Genomic DNA, 17,375 nt, shown 5'->3' with positions numbered 1-17,375 from the left:
ATAGATTGGATCAAGGAAAAGAAGAAAAGGCAGAAAACAGGAGAAAAAAGGGGAAACCTTGTTTCAGGGGTTGTAACAAGTACCACCGATTAAAGCACCTTTGGAATAAGGAATATTTTGTTTTCCTTTTTAATAGTATTTTATTTTCCCAATGACGTGCAAAGACCATTTAGAACTTTTTTCTCTCTCTTTTTTAATTATAGATATTTACAAAAAACATGCATGGGTACTTTTCAACATTGACCCTTGCAAAACCCTCCCTCCCAACTTTTCCCCCCCTTCCCCCAGTGGGCAGGTGGTCCAATACATGTTAAATGTTAAAATATATGTTAAATCCAATATATGTATACATATTTATACAATTATCCTGCTACACAAGAAAAATCAGATCTAGAAGTTAAGGGGAAAAAAAACCCTGAGAAGAAAAAGAAAAATGCAAGCACCCAACAACAGAAAGCGTGGAAAGGCTATTCTGGGTCCACACTCATCTCCCACGGTTCTCTCTCTGGGTGTAGCTGACTCTCATCACTGAACAGTTGGACCTGGTCTGAATCATCTCATTGTCGAAGGGAGCCACATCCCTCAGAGCTGGTCATCATATAATCCTGTTGTTTATAGTGACCTTCTGTGAACTTTCATTCTTACAAGAGTAATGAGTACCAATTAGTCAGGGAATGAGACTCTATGAATACTATGTATTATTGAACACTTATGACAATAGGATTAGAGGCAAATTATCACATATATAGGTATTTATATATTGGATACAATTTGGGATGTGTGATGAGGTCTCTTTTGTTGGGATATCTAAGAAAAGGCTGTGCTCTGGCACAAAGCTTCAGAAACTGTGGGTCTTGACGCCATGAGAAATCATATAACTAAATGTGGGGGTTGTAAAAATTTGGCAATATTAAAGGATAGTGTAAGAATTCTTTGTCTAAAACTAAACAAGCACATGCATTTCACTAATATGCAAACTTGCTTTCCTCTTTCAAAATAGAAAAACAATGTTTACCTAAAAATTGTTTTTAAATAAATTCCTTTATACTTTGCTCTCAGGAAATGTTTGATTTGTATACTCACTTTATATCTCTAGCTAAAAGCCTTCCCACACTTAAGCCCTAGGGAACTCCTCAGAATAATTTTTCTAATACTAAAGATGCTCTGAAATTCATGTAAATTACTTCCCTTATCCTTGACAGTGATGAGATTCTAATATGAATTCTGAGGTGGGAAATAAGAGATGCTTCTTGCCTGAAGGCATTACCACCCTGATAATATGCATAAGGTTCCTCTCAAGTGTGGTAAGGAAAAAGCTCAGTTTGTCTCAAGTATGAATTCTCTATTGCTTCTCAAGAGTGGAGTTGTTCAGTGTGAAATCATTCCACATTGATTACACTTATGTAGTTCCCCCTCAGTGTGGACTTCTAGAAGTCCAGCAATGCTGCAGCTCTGTCTGAGAGCCTTTCCACATTACATTCCTAAGTTTTCACCCAATTGTGAATTCTCTGATGTAAAGCAAGAATGAAGCTGGATTTGAAAGCCTTTCCACACTGACTACACTCATAAGGTTTCTCTCCAGTGTGGATTTTCTGATGTGGTTTAAGATTAGAGCTATTAGTGAAAGCCTTTCCACAATGGTTACAAACAAATGGTCTCTCTCCAGTATGGATTCTCTGATGTTTGTTAAGACTGGACCTCTGTGTGAAAGCCTTTCCACAATGACTACAATCAAAAAGATTCTCTCCAGTGTGGATTCTCTGATGGACAGCAAGGCGGTAAGGAGATGTGAAAGCCTTTCCACACTGACTACAGTCATAAGGCTTCTCTCCAGTGTGGATTTTCTGATGTACATAAAGATTAGAGCTATTGGTGAAAGCCTTTCCACACTGATTACAAACATAAGGTTTCTCTCCAGTGTGGATTCTCTGATGTTTAGCAAGACTGGACTTCCATCTGAAAGCCTTTCCACACTGATTGCAATAAAAAAGGTTCTGACGTACAGCAAGATGGAGAGGGAATGTGAAAGCCTTTCCATTTTGACTACACTCATAAGGTTCCTCTCCAGTGTGGATTTTCTGATGAGCATTAAGATTAGAGCTCTGAGTGAAAGCCTTTCCACAACAATTACAAACAAAAGGTTTCTCTCCAGTGTGGACTCTTTGATGTTTAACAAGACTGGATTTCCATGTGAAAGCCTTTCCACACTGATTACAATTAAAAAGTTTTTCTCCACTATGGATTCTCTGATGCTTAACAAGACTGGACCTCCATGTGAAAGCCTTTCCACACTGATTACAATAAAAAAGGTTCTCTCCAGTGTGGATTTTCTGATGTAAGGCAAGTTGGAAAGGGAATGTGAAAGCCTTTCCACACTGACTACATTCATAAGGCTTGTTGCCAGTGTGGATTTTCTGATGTGCATTAAGAGTATAGCTGTGTGTAAAAGTTTTTCCACATTGATTACATTCATAAGGCTTTTCTCCTGTGTGGATTTTCTGATGTGCATTAAGATTAGAGATCTCTGTGAAAGCCTTTCCACACTGGTTACATTCATACGGCTTCTCTCCAGTGTGGATTTTCTGATGTGCATAAACATTGGAACTTTGTGTGAAAGCCTTTCCACAGTGACTACATTCATAAGGCTTCTCTCCAGTGTGAATTTTCTGATGTGTATTGAGATTAGAGCTCTGTGTGAAAGCCTTTCCACAACAATTACAAACAAAAGGTTTCTCTCCAGTGTGGACTCTTTCATGTTTCTCAAGATTGGACTTCCAGGTGAATGCTTTTCCACACTGACTACAATTAAAAAGTTTCTTTCCAGTGTGGATTTTCTGATGTTTATCAAGATGACACTTCTTTCTGAAGATCTTTCCACACTGAATACAAACAAAAGGTTTCTCTCCTGTGTGGATTCTCTGGTGTTTATCAAGATTGGATTTCCAGGTGAAAGCCTTTCCACACTGATTACAATTAAAAAGTTTCTCTCCAGTGTGGATTTTCTGGTGTTTAGCAAGATGACACCTCCTTTTGAAGGTCTTTCCACATTGATTACAATCAAAAGGTTTCTCTCCACTGTGAACTCTCTGATGTTTAGCAAGACAGGACCTCCATCTAAAAGCTTTTCCACACAGGTTACAATCAAAAAGTTTCTTTCCAGTGTGGATTCTCTGAGATCTAGGAGTCTCCTGGGACTGAAAGGGCTCTACTTCTTCAGTGAAGCATTTGCTATATCCATTGTCCTGAAGACAATCAATCTCTGAGGAAATTTTCTTACAATGGTTGAGGGTTGAAGACTGTCCAATTTTCTTTCCAATTTCAACAAGTTGACATTCATTTTTTGGATGTTGATCTGCCTCAATATTCGAACCATGGATTTCTTTCAACTTGAAGTCACAGGAACCATCTCTCATGACTCTTTGCAGATCACATTCTTCCACAAAAATTCCTGGTTTTCCAGTCAATTTATTTACTTGGAATCTGGTCTGTACATCTGAAAAAAATACACATACACATACAGACACAAATATATGCAATACCAATCTTACTGAAGACTTATGAAGCTCATAACCTTTTCATCACCAACCTAAGTGCAAGAAAACTTCCTGGCTGTACTCATGGAGCCAACATTAGCCTTGGATAGACCATGTCACTATAAGAGAAGAGACAGGAGGTGAGAGTGACAAAGGAGACACACAGAGGACTGGTCCCATCATGGACTTCCTCACTCGGAGATAAACAATCCCATTCAACAAAAGCGGCAGCTACAGGCAGGAAGACCATTGGACTTGGTGTGAACAGATTAGAGCAACTCCGTGGGAGATGAGTTTGTGCCTCATTTTCTTTTCTTTTTTTTTTTTTTTTTTTAATTTAATAGCCTTTTATTTATAGGATATATACATGGGTAACTTTACAGCATTAACAATTGCCAAACCTCTTGTTCCAATTTTTCACCTCTTACCCCCACCCCCACCCCCTCCCCTAAATGGCAGGATGACCAGTAGATGTTAAATATATTAAAATATAACTTAGATACACAATAAGTATACATGACCAAAACATTATTTTGCTGTACAAAAAGAATCAGACTCTGAATTATTGTACAATTAGCTTGTGAAGGAAATCAAAGATGCAGGTGTGCATAAATATAGGGATTGGGAATTCAATGTAATGGTTTTTAGTCATCTCCCAGAGTTCTTTTTCTGGATATAGCTAGTTCAGTTCATTACTGCTCCATTAGAAATGATTTGGTTGATCTCGTTGCTGAGGATGGCCTGATCCATCAGAACTGGTCATCATCTAGTATTGTTGTTGAAGTATATAATGATCTCCTGGTCCTGCTCATTTCACTCAGCATCAGTTCGTGTAAGTCTCTCCAGGCCTTTCTGAAATCATCCTGTTGGTCATTTCTTACAGAACAGTAATATTCCATAATTTTCATATACCACAATTTATTCAGCCATTCTCCAACTGATGGACATCCATTCAGTTTCCAGTTTCTAGCCACTACAAAAAGGGCTGCCACAAACATTCGTGTTGTGCCTCATTTTCAAAGAAAGATATGCCAAAGACATTCTGGACCCATGATTCTAGACTAAGTAAGAGGGCATATGAAATTAGTTGTTTTGTTCTGTTTGCTGATAGTAACAAGCAATGACATAGAGTACTTTCTGTTATGATTATGAATTGCTTGGATTTCTTCATATAAAATTGGCTGTTCATATCTTTTGATCATTTATCAATTAGGGAAGATTGGTATTCTTTTAGATTTCACAAAGATCTTTGTATTTTTAAGATATAAGACCTTTACCTGAGAAACTATCTAAAAATGATTTTATCTAATTTGCTCCTTTCCTTCTGGATCCTGGCTACATTTGCTTTATTTGTAAAAACTCTGAATTTGATAGAATCTGAAATTTATTCCTTTTGCACCTCACCATGGTCTCTTTTTTTGCTCTCCTATACATAAGTCTGATAAGTAATATGTTCCATATCCTTCAAAATGTCTTATAAAATCTCTCTTCAAATCTGGAACATGTATCTATTTTATATTTATCTTGAGAAAGATATTGATCAATGCCCAATTTCTGCCATATTTCTTTCTAGTTTTCCCTACAATTTCTATCACATAATGAATTCTTATCCCAAAATTTTGTCTTTACATTTTTCAAATACAAGGTGACCTTATTTGACACTGTAAACGATATCTCTAATTTCCACTGATTTATCTTTCTATTTCTTAGCTAATACCAGATAATTTTAATAAGTCAGTCTTCTAATAGTTTTAAAAGTTGATACTATTGAACGTCTTTCCTTAACGTTTTTTTTTCATTGCTAACTATGATATTCTTGATCTTCTGTTCTTCCAGGTTAATTTTCTTATTTTTTCTAGAATAGTAAAACAATTTTTGGTAACTGAATTGTGATGTTATTGAATGTATAAATCTAAATAAAATTTATCATAATGGTTCTAGCTACCTATGAACAATTAATTTTTTTTGTTTATATTTTAGCTTCATTTCCATAAAAGTTTTTAATATTTATATTCTTGTGCTTCCTGGATTTAGTTTGGCAGGTTTAACTCCGACAAAGTTTATACTGTCGAGATCTATTTTGAATATGGTATCTCTTACTATCTCTTCTTGCACAGCTGTGTTGATGATATAGAGGAATGCTGATGGTTTATTGGGTTTACTTCATCTTCTGCTTTACTAGGTTATTAAACATTTAAGGTTTTTAGTTGAGTATTTTCAATACTCCAAGGATGTCATCACATCTTCAAAAAGACAATTTTATCGCCTGATTCCCTATTCTGATTCCTTCTATTTTTTTCTCTCTTATTACTATTTCTAAGATTTCCAATGCAATTCCAGAATAGTATCCATGACAGTAAACATTCTTGTTGAACACATCTTCTTGGGAAGACTGCTAGTTTACTTTACAACTGATACTTGCTGATAGTTTAAGGACAAATCCACTTATACTTCCAAATGTTTTTTTTTAATAGAAATGAGTGTTGTATTTTACCAAAAGTATTTTCTTCACCTATTCATTTGACATGATTTTCTATTTTATTATTTATTATTGAACTAATCCATTATGTGAATAACTACGAAAAACTTTCCTTATATTAAACCATTCCTACATTTCTGGTATAAAACCCAGTTGTGCTGTATCTTTCTAATGAATTGATGCAGTCTCCTAGCTAGTATTTTATTTAGGATTTTTGCATCCATATCCATTAATGAAATTGATCTATGATTTTCTTTCTTGTTCATTCTCTTCTAGGCTTAGGTAATAATATCATACTTCTTTCACAAAAAGATCTGAAGTATGTCTTCTTTGCCTATATTCCGAACAAATTATTTAATTTTGGAATTAGTTGACCTTTTATTATTTGGTAGAATTTCCTTGGACATCTGTCTAATCCTTGTGTTTTTCTGTCAGAAGTTCATTTATGACCTAATTCAATTGCTTTTTCTAAATTAGGTTTATTTAGATATTCTATTTCCTCTTCTGTTTACCCTGTGAGAATAAGATTTCACCACTAATCCTTCACTTCCCACCAATTTCCTCTATCTCAGTCTTTCTTTCAGGACTTGTTCTAGTTCCTTCATTTAACACTTCCTACCCAATTTTTTTTTTTTTTTTGTAAGAATTAACTTTTGAGAGATTTGTAAAAATTAGCCCCTCATATTCAACTGAGTCCAACAGTTAATGATGATATTTTCACATATGAAAAGTCAAAAGTTTGACTTTATATTTATCTTAAGATTTTCCTAGATTGTCTATGTCCAATTTTCCACTGAGTTCTGGTTTTTTTTTTTTTTTTTTTAATCACAAATACTGAAATATCTTTCAATTCATGATATGACCTATTTTTTTTCCCCATTCACTTTTGTTGGGTAAATCATTTTAGTCAGAATTCCAGTTCTCTTGCTGTATAAAATACAATGTCCCAAGCCCTGTGGCCTTTTAATTTAGAAGCTACTAAGTCTTGTGTCATTCTGATTGTAGTTCCATAGTACAGAAATTTTTTTTTTCTTCTTCCTTGTAGTATTTTCTCCTTGACCTGGGAGCTTTGAAACTTGGCTAGTATATTCCTGTAAGTTTTCACCTTAAGGTCTATTTTGGGCAGCACAAGGCACAAATCAAATAAAAGAGGTTGAGGAAAACCAAATAAAATAAATAAGATCAATCCCAAAAAAATTATGAGGAGAGTCAACCAATTAGGAAAGGAGATTTCAAAATTTAAAGAAGAAAAAAACTTTTTTTTTTTTTGAGGTATTTGGGCTTAAGTGACTTGCCTTCAGTCACACTCAGTGGACCTTCTGAGATTTTTCAAAGAAGGGATCCATTCTCTGCCACTTGGGCTAATTTGGGCCTAATTATGAACATAAAGAAAAGAGAGGAAATAGTCCTTACCCAGGGACAGCAGGTTCTGGACATTCTCCAGCGTGACCTCCTTGTACAGCTCCTTTTGAGAAGGGTCCAGGAGCCCCCACTCCTCCTCGGTGAAGTCCACGATAATGTCCCTGAGTGTCACCAACTCCTAAACCATCAAAAGTCACTTGATTTAGAGCCAAAAAGGAGAATTAATGTTGTCCAACCCTCATCACCTTAGAGGAAGAAACTAGAGAAGGGATGGGATTTACTTAAAACTTAGAGAACCTTTAGGAGGGTCAGAGCCAAGAGCTGGAAAAGGTCATTATGAGCCCATGGGGAATATCGAGAAAATGTTGGAATAAAAAGCTGGAAAAATGTCTTACTGCAGACTGCTGCTTCCAGGGGAATTAGGAAGAACACTTGGGCTCTATAGAAGGTATGGCAGAAAAGGAAAAAAGGTCCTGTGAGATTGGTCCTCACCAGGAGTGTCCTAAGCGATGTATTAAGAAAATTCTAGGAAGAGTTTGTAAATTTGCTAAGTCCTTGCTAAGTCTCCGGGGTGGGAGTAGGGAAGAGGACCCTAACAGTGATCACTGAGGAAAGAACAAAGATGCGCTTTTTCAGGAGTTTAATTATTTTAGAGCAAATCTAATTTTTAGTTAATAAATTTTTTTTTGACTGAGGCAATTGGTGTTAAGTGACTTGCCTGGGGTCCCACCTAGGAAGTGTCTGAGGCCAGATTTGAACTCAGGTCCTCCTGACTTCAGAGATGGTGCTCTATCCACTGTCCCCAAATCTCATTCTTGTAGATCAGAATCTGTTCTCTTTTTTAAAAATCATTTTGTGATTTAAATCATTTGATGTGTTCTATTTTTAATCTATATTTGGCTTTTATTTTCCTTTATTTGTATTATTGACTTTTTGAGCCATTAGATAATTTGTGACTATTTTCCCTTAATTTTGAGATTCCCAAGAATCAAAGTTTCCCTTTTCCCGGCATTCCCTTCATGGGCGTTCTTCCCTGCGCTGCATTTATTCGCAGCGCAAACCATCCCTCTGGGAAGGCCTTTTCTGGTCCCTCCCACATCACGGGGGTCAGAACAGCCCCTTCCCCTGCTCTCTCGCTCCTTTGTGGCCCCGTTTCCCACCAGAGAAGCCGGAAATCGCTCCTTTTCTCTGACTGGACATTTTACAGGAAGCTCCTCAGGATGGGGCCACGAGCTCCCCGCCGTGCGCTGCCCGTCCCGGCCTCCACAACCCCCCGGTGCCCGCCCGCTTTCCCCTGGGGCCCTGCCCGACGCCGAAGCCGAGGCAGCGGCTCCAGCGTCCCCAGGCTCGCTCTGCCAGCTCCACCCACTGGGACATCGGACGCCCCCGGGAACGTCCCCATTAAGGGCTCCCCCTACAGAGAGTCCCCTGAACACCTGGGGGGGGGGCGCTGCACTCACCTGGGAGGGGGGGCTCCGGCTGCCGGGGGCCATGTCTCTGGTTCCGGGCGTGGGTGCTCGGCCGGGCCGGGGGGGGGGGGGGGGGGGCCCAGGGAGGGAGGCCGGCTCTGAGGCTCCTGGGCCCAGGCTGGATGCGGACCTGCCCACAACGAGAGAGATGTCAGGGCAGGACAATGGGGAGCGGTGCTCCCCAGGAGGAGGGCGAGAGCTCCCAGCTCAGAGGAGGCGGCGGCAGAGAGATGGAAGCTTAAGGAGAACAAGGCAGAGAGATTCTAAGTTCAGAAAACGGGGGCTGGCGGACGCGCGCATTCGCTGCCAGGGGAAGCACTAGCTGCCAGCCCACCCTTAGCGCTTTGCAGGGATCTCATTGGCAGCAGGAGGGGGAGGGGCTGCCCTCACTCCCTTTTTACCCAGGAGGAAACTGAAGCAAACGGGGGTCAAGCTCTGGAGTCCTCGCCCCTCCCCCAGGCGTACACAGGACCCCGGAGAAACCCACGCAAAACTGGGGGTCGGTGGGTAAAGGGTCAGAAAAACTCGGCGGCTCCTCCCCCTCCCCCCGCAGCTCCCGGGAACACCGCGCACTGATCCCTCCCCTTTCTCGGCCACGCAAGTGAAATCGCTCCCGGCGTGAGGCACCCGGGGCACTCCCGCGCCCGCGCGTGTAACTTCTGCACAAGTGGCGCCTCCCGACATCCCCCTCGGAACACGCCCCCCCCCCGCCCCGGATTTCGGGGTCTCTGTCACACCAACTGACCCCAACTACGTCCTCGCGAGGGGCGGTAAAGGGGGATTGTTAAAAAGGAAGGCGGGGGAGGGGGGAGGCTCCGAGGTCGCGCCTGCGCACAGAAGCCCTCCCCCCCTCCCTCCTCTCTCCTCCCCCCTCCCCTGACTTACCCCGCACAAAGGAAGAACAGAACCACACCTGGACCCAGGAAGACGCACCTGCGCACAAGAGCCTCCCACCGTGCCCTGGTGCTGACCCGCCGCGGGAGGAGGGGCCGAGGAACAGCGTGACGTCACTGGGAGGGATTCTGCTTGGCCACGCGTTCAAGGCTGCTTGTGTGGGGAGGGGTTATGACGTCATTCTCCCCCTGGTCCCGGCCTTCCCCTCACCCCCTTTTCTCCTTCCGGTTCCCGGCGGCTTTTTAACGCATTAGGTCCCGAGGGGCGGGCAGCGCCCCGCTTTACCCCCAGTATTCCGGACACGTGGGCACGGTGAGTGCTCGCGGTCCCTGGGAAGCGGCGCTGCCCTCAGCTTCTTCCTACGGGCGGGGAGACTGAGGCCGGGTGCGTGCCGACGTGTGCTTAAAGTCCTACGGGAAGACTCTGCGACGCCGCTAGACTTTGGGGGGTAGGGGCCCCCCGGGTGTCAGAGGCTTGGGAGAAGGGGAAGGTCTTTGGGGCCTGTACCTCCGGCCTCTTCCCCGGGAGGTGTGTGAGCCCTGCCCCGGGCTTTAGTCAGGGAAGTTCTCCCAGCCCATCGCTTCACCTTCCCCTCCCTCCCACGCGCGCCTCAGTCTCCCCGCCTGGAGGACATGGGACCCCGAAGCGATCTCCCCGTGTCTGGGGATGCTCCTCTGCACAACTCGGATAATCCCAGCGCTCTTCCCCCCCCCCAGCAGGGATCCAAGGAGGTCCTGGCCCGGGGACCAGGAGCTGCCTTCGAACCTTAGTGCTCATTCTTGGGAGCATTTGTTAAATCTGGCTCTTGCTCTCGCACCTCTTGGGTTACAGGAACCTCCCCAACTGCAACCGTCTCCCCCACAGTGTGAGCCCTTCCTTGCTGACAGCCTTGGACATCTCTGGGAAAGGAGTCAGAGGAAGGTTCCCAAGGTCCCGACTCCTTGGTTACATGGAAATCTGCCTCCTCCAGGAGCTTCTTTAGCCGCCCCTGGATCCCCCGCCAGCCCCTCCCCAACAGTGGGCCCCCTCCCTCATTCGCCAGGCCCAGTTCCCTCCAGGGGTGAAGCTTCCCCTCTCAGTTGGTCACTTCCCAACAGGCCCAGCTCCCCACCTTTAAGGAAACCTCCTTGAACCCCCCCCCTTGGAGCCATCCTTCTCTCTCAGTCCTTTTCCCGGCCAAACTCCCTGAGGCAGAGGCTGAAGGTTGTTCCTTCCTCTGTCACCGGCTCCTTACCTGCTGCTCGGTTCTTGCACTAGTTCAGTCTCCTGGATCTCAGACTCCTGATTGAGGGACGCTCTGGATCCTTCCTCATGTCTCCACATACTGCATAAGGACCAATTTTCAGAGAGTTTTTCCTTTAGGGCTGATCCAGCTATAGAGGGTCAAACATCACAGTATCCTAAGAGGAGAAGACAAGTGACTTTTCGATTAAACCACATCGTTTACTTTAGAACAAACTCAGTTCCATCAGAACCACATTGACAGGGACTGATGGTCTTTCCTCCAGAACCTCAATTTTCCCAAGACCTAAGTTCTGCCAGGACATCAACACAGACTCCTCTGGGAAATCTACTCCAAGGTTTTCTTGTGGCAGACTTTCTACTCAGAAGCAGGGTCTGAGTCCCAGAATACAAAGGAGGGAGACTGGGAGGGGATGGACAGATGAGGGAGGAGGAGGTCTCAGGAAACCATAGGTTTGCATTTTTATCCAAGTCCAATTAGAGCCCTAAAGTGGCACTGAGTGGACTAGAAGCAGGTCCTGGCAGAAGAAGGGACATCAATAGGACCCTGGCATTCTAACTCCAGCTCATGATGACCAGGAATGGGGCACAGAGGACCTCATAGACCTTCTCAGAAAGACTTGCTTCACTGATACCCATGAGGTCTCTTCTGCTTTCCATAAGGCCCTCCTTTCTGAGCAAGCTGCCCAGGCCTCTTCCTCTTAGCAGGCCCCTGGTTGAAAGCAGCCTCCCTTTTAGTTGACAGGATTGTCTCCTAGAAATGGTTGTCTGTGCTTGCCCTCCCCAGGGAGGTGTGAGCTGGGAGATCAGATGGCCGACCTGGGCTCTCCCTGACTCTTCTTCATAGAACCAGAAATGGTCTTGGGTGCCACTGCCATGCAATATCACTCCTGCTTCCCTCAGCCCTGCTCTCCAGAATGGGGAGACTTCTCAATTGGCCCAACGCTTATGTCCATACTGCTGCTCTCTGGCCATTGTCTCCCAATGTCTTCCCCCCTTGCACACCAGAGATCACAATCACATCTTTTGGACTCACATTCCCTCATCTTATCACTGAGTCTCTACTACCTAACAAGTAGGTAATGGTTTTCCAAACTGATTTTCTGAGGAAATATACCTGACTTCATTTGATGATGGATCGGCTGTTCCTGTATCAATGCACTCTTAAAGTCCCCCTCAGTACCTCCCTTTCCACAATCGCTTTAAGAAAACTCTTAGACTCACTTCCTGCCCTGTTATTCTGCGAATGAAAACACAGGAGGATTCCTGAGTCAACCACTTGGCCAATCAAACAGCTGTTGTTTCCTTTGGGCCGTGGACTTGTTTATGCAAAAGACATTTGTAGCAGGTCTTTCTAACTCTACATTCACATCTTTTGGTCTTTTGCTGATTCCACACTTTTTCACAGGATTGTACCAGATATTTCTAGAGGAAAGGAGACATCTACTTTTCCCCTTTGTGGTTATTATCTGTGAGTTCTGCTTCTCTGAGGGGACTGCCCTGTTTGATTTTGTCAATGTTGTCAAAGGGGATTTTTGTCAAATACCCTTCCATTTGGCCTTTCACATTATCTCCCCTCATAAATCCCAAGAAATCTTTGATGAAATGTTTGTCTTTGGTAGAAAAATGTTGGTCAAATTACCCTCCTTTTAAATTTAATAATCTGCTGCCCTTGTTAATAAAGTGATTAAATTGCCCCCAAAATAATTATTGTCACATGCACACAATAATTATATTCTGCTTAAACATATAGTGAATGATCTTTTGTTATTTGAGACAGAATCTTGTGGGACTTTAAGCTGATATAGTTCTAAATTTCAGTTTCACGTAAATGTCTTGGAAGTATTGAGGTTCAAAGGATACCCCAAAAAGTTGGGGTCACAGACCAGTATCGAGAGGTGTCTCAAAAAAATTTGCAGGATTCAACCCATCTCCAAGGCAAAGCTTAAAATTTATTATAATTGTAATGCCAATTGAAGCATGCTAAGTTCCAAAAGAATTTAGCAAAGAACCAGGAGTAACAAGATAAATTTATAGGACAATGTTAGAGAGGCCAGAGCTTCATGTTACTTATTTGGTCATTTTATGGATGACAGGTAGGTTTGAGGCGTGGTCTATTCACTATTGTCTCCAGAATTTGGTTGTCACTGACCAATAGATTATCTGTCTGACAGTCAGCAATGTTTGTGGGACCATTCTCTCATTGACAGAACAATCGCACTCTAAGCAGGGGACTTCAGGATCACTGCTATATTTCCCTTAAAGGCTGTACCCCATTAGAAGTACTCTTGGAGCAAACTTTAGCAGTAACTAGACAGAGAGGATGTGACAAAGGAGATGTTGGTCACAGAGGGCTGGACCCATCATAGCCTCATCCCTCCAAGCCAAACATTCACATGCAACAGAAGCAGCAGCTACAAGGCAAAATGATTGGGAGAATGAATGTGACCAGATTAGAGTGACTCCATGGAGGTGAGTTTGTTGCTCATTTGGAAGCAGCTCTACACCAACCAGTAATTTTCAACATTGGAGGATTAAAGAAGTGGGCACAGTCACGCATTTGTTTTACAATACCCCATTTAATCATCTGGGCCAGAACACTTGCAAACATCCAAAGTGATTTGATGGTAATAATGGAGAAACAACAAATCAGAACTCTGCAAGTCTATAGGCGGGCTAGTTCATCCATTTCTAGGCAGGCAGCATTTGAATCCATCCAAAGTTAAGCCCCAACAAAATCTGGAGAGTTTCAGAATTCTGGACTCCATAAGAGGACAAATGAAATTCAGCAATACCGGAAAAACCCTGGCCGTGGGAGTGCTGCAAACCAGGCTGGCCAATCGTGGTCAGTAAACTGTAGAACTCAATGATGGGAACCCCTCCCCCACCCCTAGGACTCCTCAGTGGTACCTCTAAGCCATCATATTAGCACATCAACCTAATCTTTGTTTCTCTTTCCTAAAAAATTATCTCCTTGATTTTGTCTCTTAGCTTAGAATTGGCCACTGTCAGCAGCCTAATAAATCTTTGCCCCTTAACCTGGAAACAAACTGAAGGTGTGAATTCTTTTTGCCAAAATGACAACACTGACCAAGGGGGATTCTAATATTATTGGGGTATCTTCCCATCTCAACAATAATAACAATCCAAGGTGCTTTTATAAGAGCAGCTAGATGGTGCAGTGGCTAGGAAGACCTGACTTCGAATCTGATTTCAGACACTTAATACTCCCTAGCTGTGTGACCCTGGACAAGTCAATTAACCCCAGTTGTCTCTGAAAATGAAACAAATAAAAAAAAAAAAGCGCTTTTATGATGCTCTTGAAGAGAAAACCCGGAAACTCTAAAAATCCTTAAAGAAGAAAATCTCCTTCAACTCTGCCTCAGTGAGGGACCCCACCTGGAGGGACAAACAGTTTCATCCTTGTTATCTGGGTGGGGTCACCTCAGTTCTGAAACTCATTGAATTCAATTCAAATTCCAGCTCAAATCTGAAACCAGGAGGAGCCAACTTGGGATTCTACCCAGGAGCCCCTTTCAGCTGGTAGCCAAAGCTCCCTACTATAAAAGAGCCAAACTAAAACCCTCTCTTTGCAGAGGTTCCAAACATGCCATGCTATGCCATACTTGGGATGCCAAGGGCCTCTGTCCACTGGAATATTCTTTCCAGTGCCATCCCCTCTTTACCCTCACCTATTTCCCTAACCAGACTATGCTTCCCTGTCAGGATTTCTAACCTTACTTCCAAACCCTATAAAAAACCTTTTATCAATCTTAAGTTTTCGGGTCTGTAAATTCTTTTACACCACCAGAAGGGAGTCCCCAAAACTCCCTATCCTTGCGCCAAATCCCAAGAGGTTGCAGGGGAGCCAAACCTCTCCATTTGGTTCCCTGAATCCCGAATCTGCCACTAGACCTTATCATTTAACTTCCTGATCACCAGAAACCCTTATCTCATTTTGTTTTCCTAAATCTAAACCTCATCACTCTGAAAGCTATTAAGGGGCCAAAGACTGGACTCCAGATACATCTCAGCTATCCAAGGTTGATGAATCCACATTAATTAGTGATAAGGATGTGATCCTGGACAACTGGGCTGAGCACTTCCAGAGCATTCATGAAAGACCACAGACAATCCAATCCTGAAGCTACTGACCATTAATCCATGGTTGTACTTAATCATCTCCAGCCATTCGCTAACTGACAGCAATCCCAGTAATTTATATTTCTCTGTTACTAAAAAGAGAACTGCTATAAATATTTAAAAATATATGTTCTTTTGCTTTTTCCTTAATCATCTTGAGAAACAAGTCTAATAGAGACATTGATGGGTTAAAAATTATTGTTTTATAATTCTTTGGGGATAATTCCATATTGTCCACCAAAATGGATCGATTGTTTAATAGTGATTTAATGTTCTAAATTTATCTCACTGTTGCTTTAATTTGCATTTTTCTAATCAATGTTAATTTAAATAATTTTTTCACATAATTATTGTCGGAATTTCTTCATTGGAAAACTTCCCATTCTTATCTTTTGATCACTTATCATTTGGCAAATGGCTTTTACACTTACAAATTTGAAAAATTTAATATGTGATAATTGTTCCGTTTTACTTTTCAACTCAGTTTTATTTTTTGACTATCAACCCATCATCCTTACCTCAGTCCAAGCTTTTCTTTAAACTACCCAGTAATGATGACATTTTTAAGAGTTGTTTTTAATATTTTCAGATATAATTTGACCTCACTGATATTTGGGGTTTACCTTATGGTTCTCCTGGATTTTCTTTGTCCAGTTTTCCATTGAGTTCATATGAGTTTTTGTCATAAATATGATGAGGTGTATGAATGAATGAATGAGATCCCTTCTGCTCAAAGACACAGGTTTGGAAGCGAAAGAATTCACTAACCCTAAATTCTGTGGCAAAAGTAGGAGGTTTATTTTACACTAAGGTTTTTCCCTTAGCGAACCTATATCCTCTCAATGGAGAAAATCTACAAAAAGAAAAAAGAAAAAAAAAAAGGTTAAGAAATGACCTTTTTTGTGGGTAAGTCTGGGGGAAGTTTGACCAGGATTTCTTAATTGAATGTGAAGTTTTTTCTTAGGATGCGACTTTTTAAAAGATCAATAGGAGTGTGATTTGCCCTTGAATGATACTGCTTATCTCACTCTGAGAAAATGTGAGACTATTTGGAGCCTAGGTTTTTGCAGATGAAAGGGGACATGGTTTTTGTGATTTTACATAATTTTTTCAGAGTTCACTGGGGTCATTTTCAGTCATTATTTTACAGAGTTTACTCGTGTCAAAGGTATCTTTTTTTTTTTTTTATAGTAACTTTTTATTGACAGAATCCATGCCAGGGTAATTTTTTTTTTTTTTACATTATCCCTTGCATTCACTTCTGTTCCGATTTTTCCCTCCCACCCTCCACCCCCTCCCCTAGATGGCAAGCAGTCCTATATATGTTAAATATGTCCTAGTATATCCTAGATACAATGTATGTGTGCAGATCCAAACAGTTTTCTTGTTTGCACAGGGAGAATTGGATTCAGAAGGTAGAAATAACCTGGGAAGAAAAACAAAAATGCAAACAGTTTACATTCATTTCCCAGTGTTTTTTTCTTTGGTTGTAGCTGCTTCTGTCCATCATTGATCAATTGAAACTGAATTAGGTCTCTTTGTCAAAGAAATCCACGTCCATCAGATTACATCTTCATACAGTATCGTTGTTGACATATATAATGATCTCTTGGTTCTGCTCATTTCACTTAGCATCAGTTCATGTAATTCTCTCCAAGCTTCTCTGTATTCATCTTGCTGGTCGTTTCTTACAGAACAATAATATTCCATAACATTCATATACCACAATTTACCCAACCATTCTCCAATTGATGGGCATCCACTCAGTTTCCAGCTTCTAGCCACTACAAACAGGGCTGCCACAAACATTTTGGCACATACTGGTCCCTTTCCCTTCTTTAGTATCTCCCAAAGGTATCTTTTGACAGGAAGAATGCCTCATTGTGATTCTTTGCAATCTTTGTATCTCATCTTTGTTTCCCAAATCTCTTCTCCTGACTACATCATGATTGTACTTAGATTTGTTGGGCAAGTTATGTTTTATCACAACCTTGCTCTATAAAATATGTCTTAAGTCCAAAGGTCTTTTTTTATTGCTAAAGTAGTCAAAATGTATTTTTAAATTTTTAATGGTATATTATTTTCTAATTACATGTAAATATAGTTTTCAATTTCATTTGTGTAAGATTTAGAATTCTAAATTTTTTTCTCTTCCTTCCTTCCCCTCACCCAAGGATAGGAAGCAATCTAATTAATATAGGTTATACATTATATATAGGTATATCATTTTTTTAAAAAGTATTTTATTTTTCC

At 41.5% G+C, this 17,375-nt stretch overlaps 2 protein-coding genes across 7 annotated transcripts in view; one reads left to right on the top strand and one right to left on the bottom strand.

The window, feature by feature from the left end:
- Positions 1–17,375, top strand: part of LOC100914984 (zinc finger protein 454-like) — a 388,067-nt gene that overhangs the window by 126,158 nt on the left and 244,534 nt on the right. The window lies entirely within an intron of this gene.
- Positions 349–9,855, bottom strand: LOC100934701 (zinc finger protein 260). 5 transcript variants are annotated; one of them, XM_031964023.1, is made up of 4 exons: positions 9,729–9,855; positions 8,835–9,080; positions 7,426–7,552; positions 349–3,493 (listed from the first exon to the last, which is right to left on the bottom strand). In XM_031964023.1, the coding sequence occupies exons 2-4, from the start codon at positions 8,865–8,867 to the stop codon at positions 1,482–1,484; spliced, it is 2,172 nt and encodes a 723-aa protein (XP_031819883.1). In that variant the 5' UTR covers positions 8,868–9,080; positions 9,729–9,855; the 3' UTR covers positions 349–1,481. The 5 variants fall into 5 exon arrangements, with proteins under 5 accessions (XP_031819883.1, XP_031819884.1, XP_031819882.1 ...); XM_031964024.1 differs by lacking the exon at positions 9,729–9,855 and adding an exon at positions 9,589–9,645 and having other exon boundaries at positions 8,835–8,973; XM_031964022.1 differs by lacking the exon at positions 9,729–9,855 and having other exon boundaries at positions 8,835–9,335.

The sequence above is a fragment of the Sarcophilus harrisii genome, chromosome 3, assembly GCF_902635505.1.
Source record: "Sarcophilus harrisii chromosome 3, mSarHar1.11, whole genome shotgun sequence".
Lineage (NCBI taxonomy): Eukaryota > Metazoa > Chordata > Mammalia > Dasyuromorphia > Dasyuridae > Sarcophilus > Sarcophilus harrisii.
The sequence above is the reverse complement of the archived record's forward strand: the minus strand, read 5'-3'. Positions and strand labels throughout refer to the sequence as shown.